We start from the raw sequence: 18,077 nt of genomic DNA, 5'->3' as shown, positions 1-18,077 counted from the left end.
AGTGCTTAAGCATGGACGACTATTAACTGCTTATGGTTGTAGACGAGCCTAAATTCAGGTTACAAGAAAATTTTTTTTTTGAAAATTTTTTAAAGTTCAGAATTTTTCAATTTGCACCAGAATCGCAAAATTCAAAAAATTACCATATCTGAAATATTGGTGCTAGAGGGGTCATTTTTTTCCACCAGAAAGCCTAGTATTTTTGGGTACTCTAGTATTATGCAGGCAAGGGGTATGGATTTTTTGGTACATATAAGGAAAAAATATGTGTGACCAATTCGTCATTATTGAGAATATAGAAATCTTTCAATTTATGATAAAAATTACTCAACTCTTTTGGATTTAGGTTTTCGACATTATCCAATAGGTTTTGTTTGGTGAGGCAGTTGAACAGCTTTGTAGCACGGTACTTTACTGATAATCTTTCAATTTTTTTACAAATCGGTTCATAAAGGAGATTCAGGGAGTAATTTCTGGTGAATTTTTTCTTATCAAAACAAAACATATTATTTTAGAATTTTTTTGAGTGTAGGCCATGAATAGAACGAAGAACAAACTAGAGCAGCTCATAAATGAGCAGTTCATACACGAATAGAATCTTATGCTTGACCGCAGAATGATCAGAGCGCCTACGAAAATAAATAAATTTTAATATTTTTTTCTGAAGTAGATAAATTTTTTTCAAATTTGACGAATTTGAGCAACCGTAAATTAATACGCCATATCGAACTATTGGATTTAAGTTACTTTTATAATATCTTTTAAGTAAATTCCGCTGTACATAATGTCTGAGCTTCGAAATAATCCCACACTGTTTTCCTAGTCTCTTTTTCACATAACCAATATGAGCAACAAAAGATAGTTTGGAATCTAATCATAAACCAAGATACTTACATACTTGTTTAAGAGAAAATGTTAAATCTTTCATAGTACAAGATGGATTGGAAGCACTTGTGTTTATATGCATTTGTACAGTTTTTTCTAAGTTAAGAGATAACCTGTTTGCTAGAAGCCAACAACTTATCTCTTTCAGATCTGATTCAAGTTGATTCCTATTACAACCTATTGAGGAACTATTTGTGTCATCGGCAAAAACAATTATAGCAGTATGTTTGCAACACTCAGGTAAGTCATTAATATATATATATTATGAACAACAGAGGTCCAAAAATTGATCCCTGTGGAACTCCTCACTTCACTTTTCTCCAATTCGATAAATGACCGTTCATTTCAACCTTTTGGTATCTGTTTGCGAGATATGATTGAAACCACTTTAAACAATTGCCACGAATACCATATATTTCTAATCTCCGGAGCAAAATTTGATGATCTATTGTATCGAATGCCTTTTTGAGGTCAAGGAAGAAACTTAAAACTGGCAAATCGTTACAATTTCTGTTTTTTTTTCAATGAATTCTACAAGTGCATCAATTGTACTATGCCTAAATCGAAAGACAAATTGTTTGCATGAGAATAGTAAGTTTTTTTAAAGAAATGGTATACTCTGTTGTACATAACTCGCTCAAAAATTTTGCTCCAGATACTTAACAAAGATATAGGTCGATGAATATTTTCATCAGTTTTATCACCCTCTTTATGACGTGGAATAATTTAAGCTTCAGCGAGAATCTTTGGAAACACACCATCCCTAAATGACATGTTAGTTAGATCACAGAGAAATGAAGCGGTAATATCCGAACTGATCTTTATCAAAATATTACTCAAATTATCTAGACCAGATGATGATTTATTATCAAGTTCATTCACGATGCTTAAGATTTCCTCATCGATGGTTTTATATGAGAACATGGATTTATTATTATACTTGATTGATTTCAGTGGTGCATTTGGTTTTTTCGAGGCAATCTTCTTACCAATATCTGCAAAATAGTCATTAAAAGAGTTAGCAATCTGATCATTTGTCATGTTTAAACCAATACTTGATTTGAGAAATGGTATATTTTTACTCACTTGGTTTGACAACATTGACTGATTTTTCATACTTGCACGTAATATATTGAAGTTATTTAAATGAGTGATGTTTCTTGTGCTTTTTCATTTACGATGGGCCTTGTTTTTATGCGTTCTTAGTTTTTTAATCTCATTGGACACCCATTTTGGATTCTTGTTTGATTCAATTGTGAACGTTCTGAAAGGAGCGAATTCATCGGTTATCTGAAGGAAGAATTTTTGAAATTGATTTAAAGCTGCGTCAGCATTAAGCACATTCAGTATTGTTGTCTTATAGGCATCAAAATGATTTCTCAATCCGGATTTATATCGACATATATCTTTTGCACTTTTTAGGAAAGGCGTATCACGATATATGAATGTTGGACGAACATCGCAACATTTTCGCCATTTAATTAGGACTGGATAATGATCTGAGAAACTTTGATGTTCCAGTACAAGGCATTCGGGTGATGTAATATATTGGTGGATTATATGATCTATACAAGTTATGGATGAACTGGTAACTCTGGTTGGGGCGGGTCTTTCTGTGGAACATTAAGCAAGTGCTTAAGCACGGACGACTATTAACTGCTTATGGTTGTAGACGAGCCTAAGTTCAGGTTACAAGAAAATTTTTTTTTTGAAAATTTTTTAAAGTTCAGAATTTTTCAATTTGCACCAGAATCGCAAAATTCAAAAAATTACCATATCTGAAATATTGGTGCTAGAGGGGTCATTTTTTCCACCAGAAAGCCTAGTATTTTTGGGTACTCTAGTATTATGCAGGCAAGGGGTATGGATTTTTTGGTACATATAAGGAAAAAATATGTGTGACCAATTCGTCATTATTGAGAATATAGAAATCTTTCAATTTATGATAAAAATTACTCAACTCTTTTGGATTTAGGTTTTCGACATTATCCAATAGGTTTTGTTTGGTGAGGCAGTTGAACAGCTTTGTAGCACGGTACTTTACTGATAATCTTTCCATTTTTTTACAAATCGGTTCATAAAGATTCAGGGTGTAATTTCTGGTGAATTTTTTCTTATTGAAACAAAACATATTATATTAGAATTTTTCTGAGTGTAGGCCATGAATAGAGCGAAGAACTAACCAGAGCAGCTCATAAATGAGCAGTTCATACACGAATAGAATCTTATGCTTGACAAATATATCCGCAGAATGATCAGAGCGCCTACGAAAATAAATAAGTTTTAATATTTTTTTCTGAAGTAGATAATTTTTTTTCAAATTTGACGAATTTGAGCAACCGTAAATTAATACGCCATATCGAACTATTGGATTTAAGTTACTTTTATAATATCTTTTAAGTAAATTCCGCTGTACATAATGTCTGAGCTTCGAAATAATCCCACACTGTTTTCCTAGTCTCTTTTGCACATAACCAATATGAGCAACAAAAGATAGTTTGGAATCTAATCATAAACCAAGATACTTACTTACTTGTTTAAGAGAAAATGTAAAACCTTTCATAGTACATGATGGATTAGAAGCACTTGTGTTTATATGCATTTGTACAGTTTTTTCTAAGTTAAGAGATAACCTGTTTGCTAGAAGCCAACAACTTATCTATTTCAGATCTGATTCAATTTGATTCCTATTACAACCTATTGAGGAATTATTTGTTTTTTCGGCAAAAAGAATTATAGCAGTATGTTTGCAGCACTCAGGTAAGTCATTAATATATATATATATTATGAACAACAGAGGTCCAAAAATTGACTTCACTTCACTTTTCTCCAATTCGATAAATGACCGTTCATTTCAACCTTTTGGTATCTGTTTGCGAGATATGATTGAAACCACTTTAAACAATTGACACGAATACCATATATTTCTAATTTCCGGAGCAAAATTTGATGATCTATTGTATCGAATGCCTTTTTGAGGTCAAGGAAGAAACTTAAAACTGCAAATCTTTACAATTTCTTTTTTTTTCAATGAATTCTACGAGTGCATCAATTGTACTATGCCTAAATCGAAAGACAAATTGTTTGCATGAGAATAGTAAGTTTTTTTCGAAGAAATGGTATACTCTGTTGTACATAACTCGCTCAAAAATTTTGCTCCAGTTATTTAACAAAGATATAGGTTGATAAATATTTTCATCAGTTTTATCACCCTCTTTATGACGGAATAACTTAAGCTTCAGCGAGAATCTTTGGAAACACACCATCCCTAAATGACATGTTAGTTAGATCACAGAGAATTGAAGCGGTAATATCCGAACTGACCTTTATCAAAATATTACTCAAATTATCTAGACCAGATAATGATTTATTATCAAGTTCATTCACGATGCTTAAGATTTCCTCATCGATGGTTTTATATGAGAACATGGATTTATTATTACACTTGATTGGTTTCAGTGGTGCATCTGGTATTTTCGAGGCATTCTTCTTACCAATATCTGCAAAATAGTCATTAAAAGGGTTAGCAATCTCATCATTTGTCATGTTTAAACCTTTACTTGAGTTGAGAAATGGTATATTTTTACTCACTTGGTTTGGCAACTTTGACTGATTTTTCATACTTGCACGTAATCTCTTGAAGTTATTTAAATGAGTGATGTTTCTTGTGCTTTTTCATTTACGATGGGCCTTGTTTTTATGCGTTCTTAGTTTTTTAATCTCATTGGACACCCATTTTGGATTCTTGTTTGATTCAATTGTGAACGTTCTGAAAGGAGCGAATTCATCGGTTATCTGAAGGAAGAATTTTTGAAATTGATTTAAAGCTGCGTCAGCATTAAGCACATTCAGTATTGTTGTCTTATAGGCATCAAAATGATTTCTCAATCCGGATTTATATCGACATATATCTTTTGCACTTTTTAGGAAAGGCGTATCACAATATATGAATGTTGGACGAACATCGCAACATTTTCGCCATTTAATTAGGACTGGATAATGATCTGAGAAACTTTGATGTTCAAGTACAAGGCATTCGGGTGATGAAATATATTGGTGGATTATATGATCTATACAACTTATGGATGAACTGGTAACTCTGGTTGGGGCGGGTTCAAATAAATCAAATCCATTCGAAACTATTTTTTTTGTAATTTTTTACTGGTTGATTTTCTTTGAAAATATTGATGTTGAAATCACCACAAATTATAAATGGAACTTTAATTGATGAAAAGTTTTCTATTATTATATCAATTTTCTCAATGAATTCGGTTTTGTTATTCCTGGGCGGATTATAAATAACTAGTTCTTTAAAACATTTCACACTCTTACATACATCAGCCATTAGTGCTTCATCCAAATTAGTACTTTTTTTTCAACGTGTAATCAGTTTCACTTGAATCATTACACCACCGCCCCCTAGAGATACGGGTTTTAACTATTAATTGATTATAGCCTTGAATTAAGTAACATTTCGGATCATCATTTTCTTTTAACCAAGTTTCGCTTAGACATAAAACAGAAGGAGGAGACTCAAGACCTAGTATAAGTGCTTCCAAATTGTCCAGGTTCTTTTTTATGGAACGTACATTGATATGCATAATAGTTACTTGGTTAAGTTCCTTTTTCGGCACTCCGAAACTTAGTATTTTTATCAGTTGCATTAATTTCTAAATCAGTATCAAGATTTTCAGTAACTGTTTCCTTAGCGACTTCCTTCAAAGCCAGCACTAGCGGAGGGACAAGGTTTTTTCACAATATCGTTCACCAAGTTGGGATTGTCAGCAGGCGTTTCTTCTTTCTCCATTTCTGGAGATAGCTGCATTTTTTTTTTCGTTTCACACTTTGAGTAACGGTGCTCATGGGTTTTCGGGTCAAATTAGTCATTTGCATGGGCGTATTGTTAAATTTACCACTTTCAAATACCGGTTTGGGTGGTGTAGACTTCTTAGAAAAGCCAGGGGCAACGAAGTCACGGAGTTCATTAGTTGATTTAACTTGAGCATCGTCAGCATCGGGCAGATTCTGGTTGTAGGCATAGACATCTTGTTTCCTAGTAAAAGTTAGAAGTCCCATTTGTTTTGCTTCAGTTGTTACTTACCGGTATCTCGGAGCTAGCATTCTTCAACTTGTACGGGTCGTCCTAATGAATTGCTTATGCCCTTCTTCGCCATATTAAGTCATGGTCCTGGTGATCTATAAACTTAACGATTATAGGGGCCTTCGGGCTTTGGTTTTATGGGTGACACGCTGCTAGGCTGGTGGGGTTGAAATTTATTTGCAAAATCTGTTTGAAGAGAAACATAATGCTTGATAGTGCGTCGGCTTTGCATTCGACATTGTAGAAAATTAGGCACAGTTTTCTTGAGTACTTTTCAAGTTCAACATTTCGCTCAGCCAGTTTGTGCAGTGCATTTGTGTTGATGTTCATCATATCATTCATGTGTCCTTGACTCTGTTTAAACCACCACAGTTCACCGTCCTGCGCTATTATCATTTGCATCAGTTTTCGCATAAGATCTTTCATTGTCGAACCCACATCATCATCATCATCTAGTTTTTTAACTTCGCCCGCCATAGAGTCAACGCCAACTTCAAAGCTTTCTTCAAGATAATCAAATTCCATGTTCAATCTCTATTAATAATTTTATCACAACAATTTAGCGAAAAAGAGACTATTTTCTGTAATCAATAATTTGAGTTGTGGATAATATTTTTTAATATCTTGGAAACTAAAGCACTTTTCGCTTTCTTGTTTATATTTTTCGGTTAATTTTCTACCTTCGTATAGCTTTCGTATAGCTTACTGTTTGAATTTTGACTGTTTGTTTCCAAAACATTTTTAATCTATGTAGTTTTTCTATAAGACGTTTCGTCGACCGATTTTTCTGGCTGAAATGAAGCTGGGTTTTTCTGTTTTTCGCCATTTTGTTCTTTGAGTTTAAGTTTTCTGTTTAGCTTCAACTTTTGAGCCCAAGTTTTGTGAGATTTTATTATTTCAATATTGGTTCTGAAGACAAACAAAAAGAACGTTCAGCGAATGGTTTCAAGTTTTTATTGACATTTTTTTTAGTTTTACCGGTTTAAGCTTATCTGATTTATATCATCCATTTTGAATGAGCCAGCCGAAATTTGGGCTGTTTCATGTTTTTTTCGCCGTTTTCTTTAGTTCTTGGATACATGTCCGTAACAGTGATTAGAGATAGTGGTTCAGCACAAACATGAACAGTTTTTTGAGGTTTTTAAAATGAGTAGTGCCAAACTAAACAAAAAGTTGTGTTTTTTTGGCAATTTTTTGAGTTTTCCAAATTTTAGTGGGGGATGAAATTTTAATGCTTACGCTCGAGGTAAAAGTTAACGTTCACCAGAAGAAAATTGGTTGCTTGATCATCAGGGCCCAGAACTCCAACTAGCGTTTAACTTTTCACTGTCCTTTTTTTGTATCCCACCAGGTTTTTTTTATAAAACAGAAGGATTTGTTTTGAAGACATGGGCTGAGAATGTTAAATATATTGGCATTAATTTTTCCAATTTAACAGAATTTGAAATTGAGTGCTTACATAGAGTGAAGCTTTACAATGATGTTCGTCCTGGAGACAAACGCACCACGAGATTATAGGATCTTCAGTTTTCTAAATTTAGGTTCTTTGGTTGCGGTATTTGTTTTGTAACGTAATTTAGAGAAAATTATTAGGGAACTCTGCTGGAGTTTTTCTTGTTTTTGTTGCAAACGTTTTTGTCGCTAACGTCTTTTATAACAATCCACGGCAGTTAACTTCGTCACCAGCAATTTATTTGAGACAGGAGTCCCGTCGGTTTGTTTTCTCGTTTTTTTTTTATTTTCCTTAAATTCCATTTTTATAGCAAAGAGTTCCAAAAAGGGGAAGCAATAGTTCTGAAGCATTGAAATGCCTTCTGAAACAGTTTTTAGCTTTTTAACTCTGTGTTTTATTGTCTATTTTTTTCTCACTCTTCATTCTGAAGTACAGTTTTAATTGTCTTTTACTTCAACATTCTGCGCCGCCGAAAACTTTTTTTGGTTTTTGTTCAGATGAATGTGTTAACACAGATTAAAGTCCAGATTTTTGCTTGTCAAGTTTATGCTTTTGTTGACAAGTTTAATCTTATACCTACGGTTTTTGCAATCTCAAATTTTCGGATTTACTAATATTCTTTGCTCATCACGTTGAAAAAAGTTTTCAAAGAGTTTGTAAAGAGAAAGGACTTTTCTGCTTTCACAAATAATTTGTTTTGTCATATTTTGGGTTTTGAGTTGTGAGCACGTGCTGTGTTTGAGAGCCTTGTTTTTTACGAACAGCTGTTTTTCTAACAAGTTGATTGGCTATAGTGTGCGGTTTTCGCTTTCTTTCGTAAATCAAGGAACATTTTAGGAAACTCCGCTGTCGTTTTTGTATGCATTTTTGTTTACGCTTGATGTAAGATAAGTTGTGAGATACGATGTAAGACAATCTGGCGCAGAAAATCTCGTCCCGAACTACTTAATTATCCAATAGTAGCGTGGGTTAGTGTTCTCAGGATTCTTTCATTTCTTAGCTATTTTTATTTTTAACATGTGAGCAGTTAAGTTGTTTATTTTCTACGAAAACTTTCACTGTAATCTTAACTCCTTTTGGTTATGGATGATTTTGTTACTCATAGTAATTCTCTCTTATGAATGAATCTGCTCGCTTAATCAAGTGAAATTGATGCCCGAGGATTAAAGGCAAGTTCCAAAGGGATATGAGTTTTTGGTTATTAGAGTCTTCGTGCGATCATGCAGAACTTTCTAGAAGTTTTTAGTTTTTTGATGGGACCACATCGAGATATTTGAATAATTGAGTTAACGTTGATGAAAAATAGCCGACAAGGTCGTGTTACTGCTAAGTGCCACCGGTAAGTTGGAAATGAACTGAATAAAAGACTGTGTAGTCTTTGTTGGCAGAAGACCACACAACTATGAACTGATTGTATGAAGCAGTGGCGAAAAAGAGGTTAATGCAGTCGCCAGTCTCATGTGGCTGTTTGCATGGTCACGTTAAATTAAGATCGCTTCTCAATTGGGAACAGAAGAGCTACAATTGAATGAGGGAATCCAGGGTTGGTTGGTTACTCAATCCCAAGAGGGTTGTTAGATCTACTAACTACAAACATCAATCGTAAATCTTCTATTCCTTTTTGTTTTATGTAGTGTCCGCCGTAAGTCAAATAACCTAGGTTATCGAGAGCGCATACCGACTTCATTTACAAGATACTGTTGTTGTGCATTGTCCAAAATGCCAAGGGTCATAATTATGGGTTGTAAGATGAGGTGGGGGCGCAGAGAAGGCGTGCGTAGGTGGTGGGTGGGTGGGTGATAAATACAGGAGTCTGTATAATAGATGATTTGGGGGAGAAGAGGCTGGAAAAGACGGGAGACACGATAAAAATGAAAGGAATAAAGAGCTGGATTTTTGATTTCTACTCTTGATTTTATTTTCGCAGTCCTTGTTGTGATTCGCCCCAACTGCCTCCTACTCTTTTACTACTTAAGGTGCGCGCGCATATGTGCATACGTATGTGTACATACACTTGTATACTGCACTATCCTTTACTACGCAATGACTGATTACAGCCAATAAATGCTGTGTAGGTGAAAGGCCCATTGATCTTAACTTGAATGGAATCTGTCATTTTCTGTTGTAACTCTTCCATTCTTATCCCCCATCCCAACTTTGTAACCCAAATTGTCCTAAATTTAGTGCATCCTGCTGATTTATTCATTGATATCTATCTCCATGGGTTCTTTGTGCTAACGTAATTGCTCAGGTTAATGTCCAGATTATCGAAAGTGATTTTTTTTTGTTGAAAAACTTAATCATGTAGCTGAGAATTTTGCGATTTTCAAATTTGCTGGTATTTATTTAAAACCTTGTTTCGTTTGCTTCATTTCACTGTTATCATAATTTATCTTGACTATTCTAATTTATGTTGATGTTGAATTAGTTCTATCTTTACCTTTGCAATTTGAAAATTGGATGAAGTGGGTGTTGAATATCTTACGCTATCATGTTCATGAATTGATATAGCTTTCTTTCACTTAAAGTGGAATCGTAACTATTTATAACCGAGTCGTTTTTCACTCCAAGTGATGCACATTTCCGTTATTACCTGATGAAATGGGATTCCTTAGTTCCTTTATTACCTGGGAATCCGCTTCGTAATTCAGGAATTTGGAACTATCGCCATTTTTCCCAATAGAGCATCTTGGTTACTCTAGCGCGTGATCTTTTTTAGGGACTTTGATCACAACTTACTCTTTTTCTTTGTGTTGTATTGGGATGCGTTCTCTGTTTATTCAACGATAGTATAAGGGTGTGAAGAAAAGGGTTAAAAAAGCTGAACAAAGGTTGCTTTGAAGTGATTAGACCGGACGCTTTTCCATTTATGCGCTCTTAGATCTCTGTTTATCATCTATTTTTCTTTGGCTTTCTACTTCGTGCTTTTGAATCATCCTTCTTATCTTAGTCAATATTAAATATTTTTTACCTAGACACCATAAACTTTTCATGAGATTCAGGGTTTATATCGCCAACGAGGGAGGAAAAGTAATTATGATATCAATTCAGTGCATTGGTTTATTGCTGCTTTGCTTTATAAATATATGCTTATTTTGGAAGGCTTGTACAATAAAAGTAACTCTTTCAATTTACCTGTAGCAACTCGTTAGCTACTTTTGATATATGAAACCAGATTTTTTTCCTATTATTAACGCCTCGAGAGATTTAACAATTGATTTTTAATTGATTGTACTATTGGAAATAATTCACAGGTGCGATAATTACTTTCGATTTAACTAACTTTGATAATTGATACCAGGTGTTAAAATATATCTTATTAAAGACTTGTTGTAATTCTAAGGCAGCCAACAAAGTTTTTGCCTCTTTAGTTGGATGTTTTTGGAGCGCGAGCGCCAAAGTTATTTTCGTCTTATTTTGTTTTTGTGATTGGACTTCGCTATAATTTGCCAAATTAATTTATATCAAAAGTCTAAATCGGAAATATAATAAAAAATCAGAAAGTTCATTTAACAGATGATTCTCTGTTTTTTCCCTAAATTTTTTGAAGAGATGCAGTTCATATTATCATATTTCCATAGTTACATTGACTGTAATTTCTTTAAATTTCTACTTTAATGCAGCATTTTTTCATTGTAGCGAAGACATTATTAAAGCAGCATAGTCAAACTATGTGGATCAATTTTTGAAATTAGTGGGTCAAGTGATTCACTCCAGTTTAATTTGGGTGTTGCTGGTCCCCTAACCTATATTTGCCCATTGTCTAGTGCGATAGTGTCTTACTTTATCACTTGCTATAATCTGCAGTTTCTGGTTAATAATAGTGATTACGCTGCTCTTTATTACCTATAACCTGTCTGTGATAAATCGGAATTTAATTTAAAATGTTGCCAGCTTGCATTTAGACATGCCGGCTTCTGTTTGTTAGAAGTCGGTAATCCTTAAGGTTTCATGACATTACCTGCTATGCATGCACAGCTTTTGGGCTCTTTTGCATTCTGTGGAATTTCTTTAACCCAACTTTATGAAATCTGTTTTCGTTTTATTAACATTACTCGTAAGGATTACGCAATTGTAAAATAATGGAATTTAATATCGAATATAGTGAGTTATTGTGGTGTTAAATCAAACTTTTTCCAGATATTTCAACATTTGAGTTGCAAGTTTAGCCTGCCCAGTAATTACTTCCCACTGTTTACTTCAACAAAATATTGTTGTTTGTTCTGTTTCCAATAGGAACACCTTGTAATGTCTCCAGCGTTTTAGCCCCGCGTCTAACTGTGCGACTGTTACGAACATGTCAAAATAAAAATGGGCTCTCAGATTGCTTTGAAAAATGAGTAGTCAAAAGAATTTTTACCAAACTTTCTAAATATTTAAAAGTTGTTTCAACAGTATTCAAGCTACCACCTGACTAAATTTTGACTTTGATGCCGGATTTGGGCATAACAATGGGCAAACTGGTTTAATTATCGAGTTATTGTTTCAAACTAATTGGAGACCAGATTGGTTGTTTTGGTTTGAGTGTTGGGGTGATTTTGGTAGTGTGGTTTGATACTGCAATGGACTTGGTGCTGTTCGGCACGCCACAACAAACAAACTACTGCCTCTTAGCCAACAGCAGAAGGGAGGCTTACAATCTCTGCGTCCAAAAACAGGTAATTTGCTCTTATGATCAATGCTTCTCTTAACAGTCCACATTTGTAGAATTTAAAACTTACTAATGATTTTATGCTCCGATTTCCTCATAACTCTGTTCAATTAAACTGTTTTATAATGTAAACTGAAAAGTTGTGTAAATGTTTCTTCATAATTTCTGCAGTATTTAACTGTTTATTTTTGATTTGATTGGTTAATTTCCTAAAGGGTTTTGCTTAAAATGTTTCCTTTTTGACTGTTTCCTTTTTGAGCTTGAATTATTGACAGCTGCATTAGTTATTGATGACAGGTTTCCTCAAATTCTTGAAAAATTCTTTTAATCCCTGCAAAGTCAAACTGTGGTTTTTGGAATGTTACGCCGTGTGGCAGTTTTATCACCCGCTTGAGAAGTTTATGCTATCCCCACGTTTATGCTAGCCCGACAAATTTATGCAAGCCCCACGTTAGGAAAGTTTTCGAATAATTTTGTTGGCATCTCAGACTAACTTATAGAGTATCAATTTGAAGTTCTCTGCCTTGAAAATTCCTAAATGATACAGAAAAAATTGAGTCTTTAACTTTTGGTCCATTTGCGGCCTTTATGATCAAAATAGTATTTATTTTGCTGATTTTTGATGATTTGCTTTCCTTTCAATTTTTTCCTGCCTTTTTGACCTCCTGGAATCCAAGAGGAAAGTCATTTGAACCCTACATAAAGCTTTCCGTTTGTCTACTTTTCAGGAGAAAAAAATCTAACAATTTTTTCGAAAAAATTAAAGTTGTACTATCTTTTTGTCTGTTTTGAAATTTGAGCCCTTTTTTAATCAGTTTAAATATTGTTGAAATAAATATAGTTTAATTAGGTTTGTTCAATTCTTTATATCTTTAGGAAAATTGGCACATTGAATATTCATTCCATTTTGTTTGGTTGTTCACGCAATAGAGACAAAAAAGAACATTGTTAATTTCCTCTGGTACACATAAGTATAAAAAGCAAATGGTAAAAGAGGCAATGTAAAGTTAAGAATATAACATTATGTAAAATTATAAAATCATTAAATTACTTAACTAAAAATTCGACCTTACATTATTAAAAAATGGCCTAAAATGCGAGCATAAAATGTTCTCACAATTTTATATGTACATCATGAAGATTAAAAAATAAAATTAAAATCTAATGCTCTCAGTGTCATCTTTTATATCAGTTACTTTTGGGTCCTTCAAACATTCTTTCCAAAATTATTCTTTCAGTTCTTTTTTTAAGGAAGCTTTCGATGTTGTTTTCAGTCTAATATTAGAAGGCAGACTATTATAAATTGGATTGGCTTGTGCAATAAAAGAATCAGTTAAAAACTTATTGGTTTTTCTTATATCGAACGTTACTTTTTTGACATGTCATGTTGTTTTATTCTCATGTTAGAGAGAGGTTCAATTTAATAAGCTGGAAGATCGTTGCTGAGTAAGCGAAAAAAATATTTTGAGCAATGGTATTTCGAGAAAAGAAACTGGTAGTATTTTGTTCCGAAGTTTGAGATCTGTAGACCAATCGTATTTTCTCCTATTAAAAATGGATTTTATTCCCCCATTCAGTTGTTTTTCTAAAGTTGTGAGTAATGACTTTTGCAATCCTATCAGAATTAGAGCTGAATAATGTAGATGACTTATTACTATTGCATTAAGTAATAAGACTTTCGTTTTCTCTGGTAAACTTTTACTTAGTGTATTCAAAACTTTTATTCCACAAGCCATTCTCTGAAGAATCTTTTTCACTTCTCCATCAAATTTTAGTTTGCTATCAATAATTACGCCAAGATACTTCACACTATTGGATTCTGCTATTCTTTTGTTGTCGACATTCAAAACAGTATTTGTTAACCTCTTCCTGGTGCTGAACACAATATATTCTGTTTTTTGTTTGTTCACTACTATTTGGGACTTTGCAAAAAAATCAATAATTTTTGAGATGTTATGTTCAAGTTCTGTTTTTGACGTATTTCATCAGTGTCCGATGTAAAAAGAAAAGTGTCTTCTGCGTACTGGACGACCGTGCAATCCTTTTCTACAATCTTTGCTAAATCGTTGACGTAAATGTTAATTAATAGAGGTCCTAAAATAGCACTTGTGGAACTCCTCTTTTCAAATTAATCTGATTCAATTGCATTCAGAACAACTCTTTGCGTTCTTTCACTCAAATAATTCTCTATTAAATTGGTAGCATGTTCGTCAAAACCTATATTTTCAAGACTCCGTAACAGTATTTTGTGGTTTATAGAATCAAATGCCTTTGAAAGATATAAAAACACCCCTGTAACATTTTTTTTCTTGTTGAGTTCTAATCTTATTTGTTCTGTCGAGTTCAGGATAGCATCAATTGTTGAAATTTGTTTTCTATAACCAAATTGACTAGCAGACAATGAATTCTCCCTTTCTAGGAAACTTGTGATTTGTGAACTGAACGCCTTTTCAAAAATTTTTTAAAAAAAGCTTGTGTAACTCCACAAGCCTTTTCAAGCTTGTGGAGTTACACAAGCTTTTTTAAGATCTTCTGGAAATTTTCCTTTTGTAATGAACTGATTAATGAGATAACATAGCGGTTCCGCTAGCGATGCTTTAGCATCTTTTATTGCCCAAGCTGGTATTTTTGAAGGACCGACTGGTTTACTTGTATTCAATGAATCTATGAGCACATTTGTTTCCTTGGTTGTTATATATCGGAACTTGAAACACTTTCTCGGAGCAGTTTTAGGAGGAATTTTGTTTGTTGGTTGCAAGCCAATGAACTCTCCTAGAGTGGAAAATCTGTAATTTAGAAGATTTGCAATTTACATGGCCTTTGTTATCTTATCACCAAAACTGTTTAATAAAGATTGAATTCTTGCTTGAGTCTTTTCTTTATTACGAAGATATTGAATGAATTTCCATGTGGCTTTTTCACTGTTTAACTCCATAAAACTTGAAAGAAGTTGTTTTCCTTTTTGACGAATTAAATCGTTTTTAGTTTCATCATCGCTAATTGTTGAAAACTGTCTTTTTGTTTCCTCACAGCCATTTTTCTTGAAGCAAAAATTTTGGTTTATCTGTTCTAATATAACAGGTTTTAATTGGAGCATGTAGTGCTAATGCTCTTTCAATAATTCTTTGAAATTCTAATATTATCATATCTCCTGTCACTGCACCGTAAAAGTGTCTCCAGTCTGAATTTTCAATAAAAAAATTTTGAATTCTATGGCTGAATATTTTTTTTCTCAAAAAATTTTTTTTTGTTGTTTTTGATTTTAGCATCACAGATTCAAGAACTGTGATTGTTGCAAAATGATCAGTTTTCAAAATCGTATCCGCTACTATGCCTGTTTCGTAATCGTCTGTTATGATATAATCGATAAGTGTTGAAGAAGAGTAAGTGATTCTTGTAGCTGTATCATTATTCGTTGGTTTAAGATCATATATAGAAATTACAGATTGTAGCAGACTTCTGTCGCGCGTTGCAAAATAGTTTAAGTTGTAGTCTCCAGCAAGTATGACAGTTTTTCCTTCAGCCATAGCAAGATCAATTCCCAGGACCAATTTTTCCAAAAACATCTTTACAAGTTTTTTTCGGGACAGTATGATAAATTCAAAACGCATTTCTTTTTTTTTATGCTCAAATCAACCCATAAACTTTCAAAATTTGTATCCGGAAAGCAGTTGAGATCATCGCGGAGACGAGGTTTCAATATTTTCGGAATGTACATGATGATACCACCACCTTTTGTTTTTATTGTTTGGATGCGATCTTTTCGAAAACAGTCAAAGTTTAGCTTATCTACATGCCAAAATTCTTCCGGATGGTTTTGTGACAACCATGTTTCACTAAACAAATATATGCAGTTGTAACCAATGTCCTGAATGAGTTCTTTCAACAGCAGATGTTGTCCTGCTAAACTTCTGGCGTTTTGATGAATTTTTATTCTGGAATCAAATAATTTTAACTTTCATCACAAGTGCATATGGCAAAACTGGTCCAGGGTTTATTTCGATATCACCACTGTTTAATAGAAGGTACCATATAACAACCAAGAAAAAGGAAAGGTTGAATTTGGATGTTAAAGCACATTGTTTGCTGTTACAGCTTCCTTTGAATGGAGGTATTCGAGATGCATAAGGAAAACTGTTTCTGAAATTTCTGAAATGCTATCGGAAAAAAAATTCTGAAATACTATCGAAGGATATGAGGCAACTTGATTTAAATGCTGTAATAGCCTCGTTATTTTGTTGCTAGATTAGAAAAGCTGGTTCGCCTGTGAACAATTTTGTGCAATTTGGAAACTGGTCGTTGTAATCAAGTTACTCCTTAATCTCATCTTGAATTCAATCCACAAAGTTTATAGATTGTCAAGCGAAACTGCATTGGATCCGTTTTCCGTTATTCGGCTAATTCTCACAGGTTTTTGGTGAATTTCACGGTCACCTTGCATTCTACCACTGTCAGAGACAAATTCACATCAGCTCAAACTTCTAACTGTTCAGAAATTGTTTTTTTCTGGCTACTTATTAATCGCTATCTATTAGCAGGCGTAAATTCGAGAACTGCTTAAAATGATACAACAAACGTCATAACGTTTAACGAGTAGATTGTCTTTTTTGGCATTCATTAATTCTTTTTCCTCGTTTCTGTTTTTGTATTTGCTGTTGCGTTAATAGCTGATTATGGTTCTTTGATCTTGTGATGAGTAGCTCAAATTAAGTTAATATATTATTATCTATGATACCGTTTTCATGGTTTTATATGCTCCTCTCAGCTTTAACTTACAGTACTAATGACGGTATGTTATGAGGAATTGGCTTCTTTTTATTATATTATCAACCGTTCTATAATTTAAACAGTCTAAATTTTGAAATCGCTGTTCTAAATTGGCGCTTTGCTCAAAATGCGTAAATTTTTATGAGTACGAAATTCATATACTACACATAGTGGAGATTTTGATATCTACACGGTCTAACTTGCAAAGATTGCGATAGGCTGGGTAATTTCAAAACATTGCAAGCTATGTATTTAATCCCTATTTTTGTTTTAAAAAAATTAACCTTGCTTAATGATGTGGCTCTTGAGAATGATTTTTATTATAAGGATTTTCATAGGTACAATTATGCATAAATTGTTACGTTTGTTTTCCACGTCCATTGGCGTTTTTTTACCAAAAGCGCCCCTGTGCTTTTTCTACCAATTAATATGCTTGGGTAAAGTCAATGATCAATTTTTGAAAAGCTAATTTTATTGAAAATTTTTGTCTTTATGCATCTGATTGTGGTGCTCTCTTATTCCTCATATCTGATGGTGTTTTGATCAATTTAATCATTTTTTATTATACGGTTTTCTGTAGTACATTCGGCTCTGACATATGGCTGTTAATTAAGGATCATGCAAACAAATAGTCTGAAATGTGCAACCGTTTGAAAAATAGTTATCTTGTTATGAAACAAACTTAAAATTAACTTTATTTTTGCTTACTTCCTATACTGCACGAGAAGTGCAAAGTTCGAAGGCCTGGCTGCAACCCGGCATTGGTGGATTTCTTTGAAAATAATCTGCTATTAAAATGCTAATCGGTATTTCTATTTTGAACTGATTTTTTTGGCTTCAACCTAAAAAGTATAGGAATTTCTCAGCAATACTTTCCATTATTAAGGCAGTAACGTTTTTAGGTAGACATTTTGGATAATTATATGAAGCCAAAATATTACAGGCAATTATTCTTAACACAATTATAACTGAAATACTTAAGTTATTAATTTCTTTTTCACTACTTATTGTTTTGTTCAGAAGTTATAAGTGCAACTGGCGAACTTTTTTTTCATCAGGACCAATTGTCATGAAAACGAACGATATAAAATAACGATGAGTTCTCGTCCATTTCTACGTTTTCCTTTTTAATAGCCGCACAGCGATAGCTGGGGCTATTATTGGCCTTCTCTTGGTTTTTTACAATTCAAAGAATTTGAATTGTATTTGGGCGCTGTCTT

General features: G+C 33.4%; 1 protein-coding gene across 6 annotated transcripts in view; it reads left to right on the top strand.

Annotated features, from left to right (window-relative positions):
• LOC142356889 (uncharacterized) overlaps positions 1–18,077 on the top strand; it is a 118,284-nt gene that overhangs the window by 7,392 nt on the left and 92,815 nt on the right. The window contains exon 1 of one of the 6 annotated variants that reach the window (XM_075408674.1): positions 10,962–12,097. The exons of the other annotated variants lie outside the window; for them this stretch is intronic. Coding sequence (XP_075264789.1) covers positions 12,002–12,097 — 96 coding nt within the window. The 5' untranslated portion in view covers positions 10,962–12,001. Of the gene's footprint in view, positions 1–10,961; positions 12,098–18,077 lie in introns of those variants that run through there. 6 annotated transcript variants of the gene reach the window in all.

This window comes from Convolutriloba macropyga, chromosome 2, assembly GCF_964194025.1.
Source record: "Convolutriloba macropyga chromosome 2, txConMacr16.3, whole genome shotgun sequence".
NCBI lineage: Eukaryota > Metazoa > Xenacoelomorpha > Acoela > Convolutidae > Convolutriloba > Convolutriloba macropyga.
Note: the sequence above shows the minus strand (reverse complement) of the source record. Positions and strands in the feature narration are given on the sequence as shown.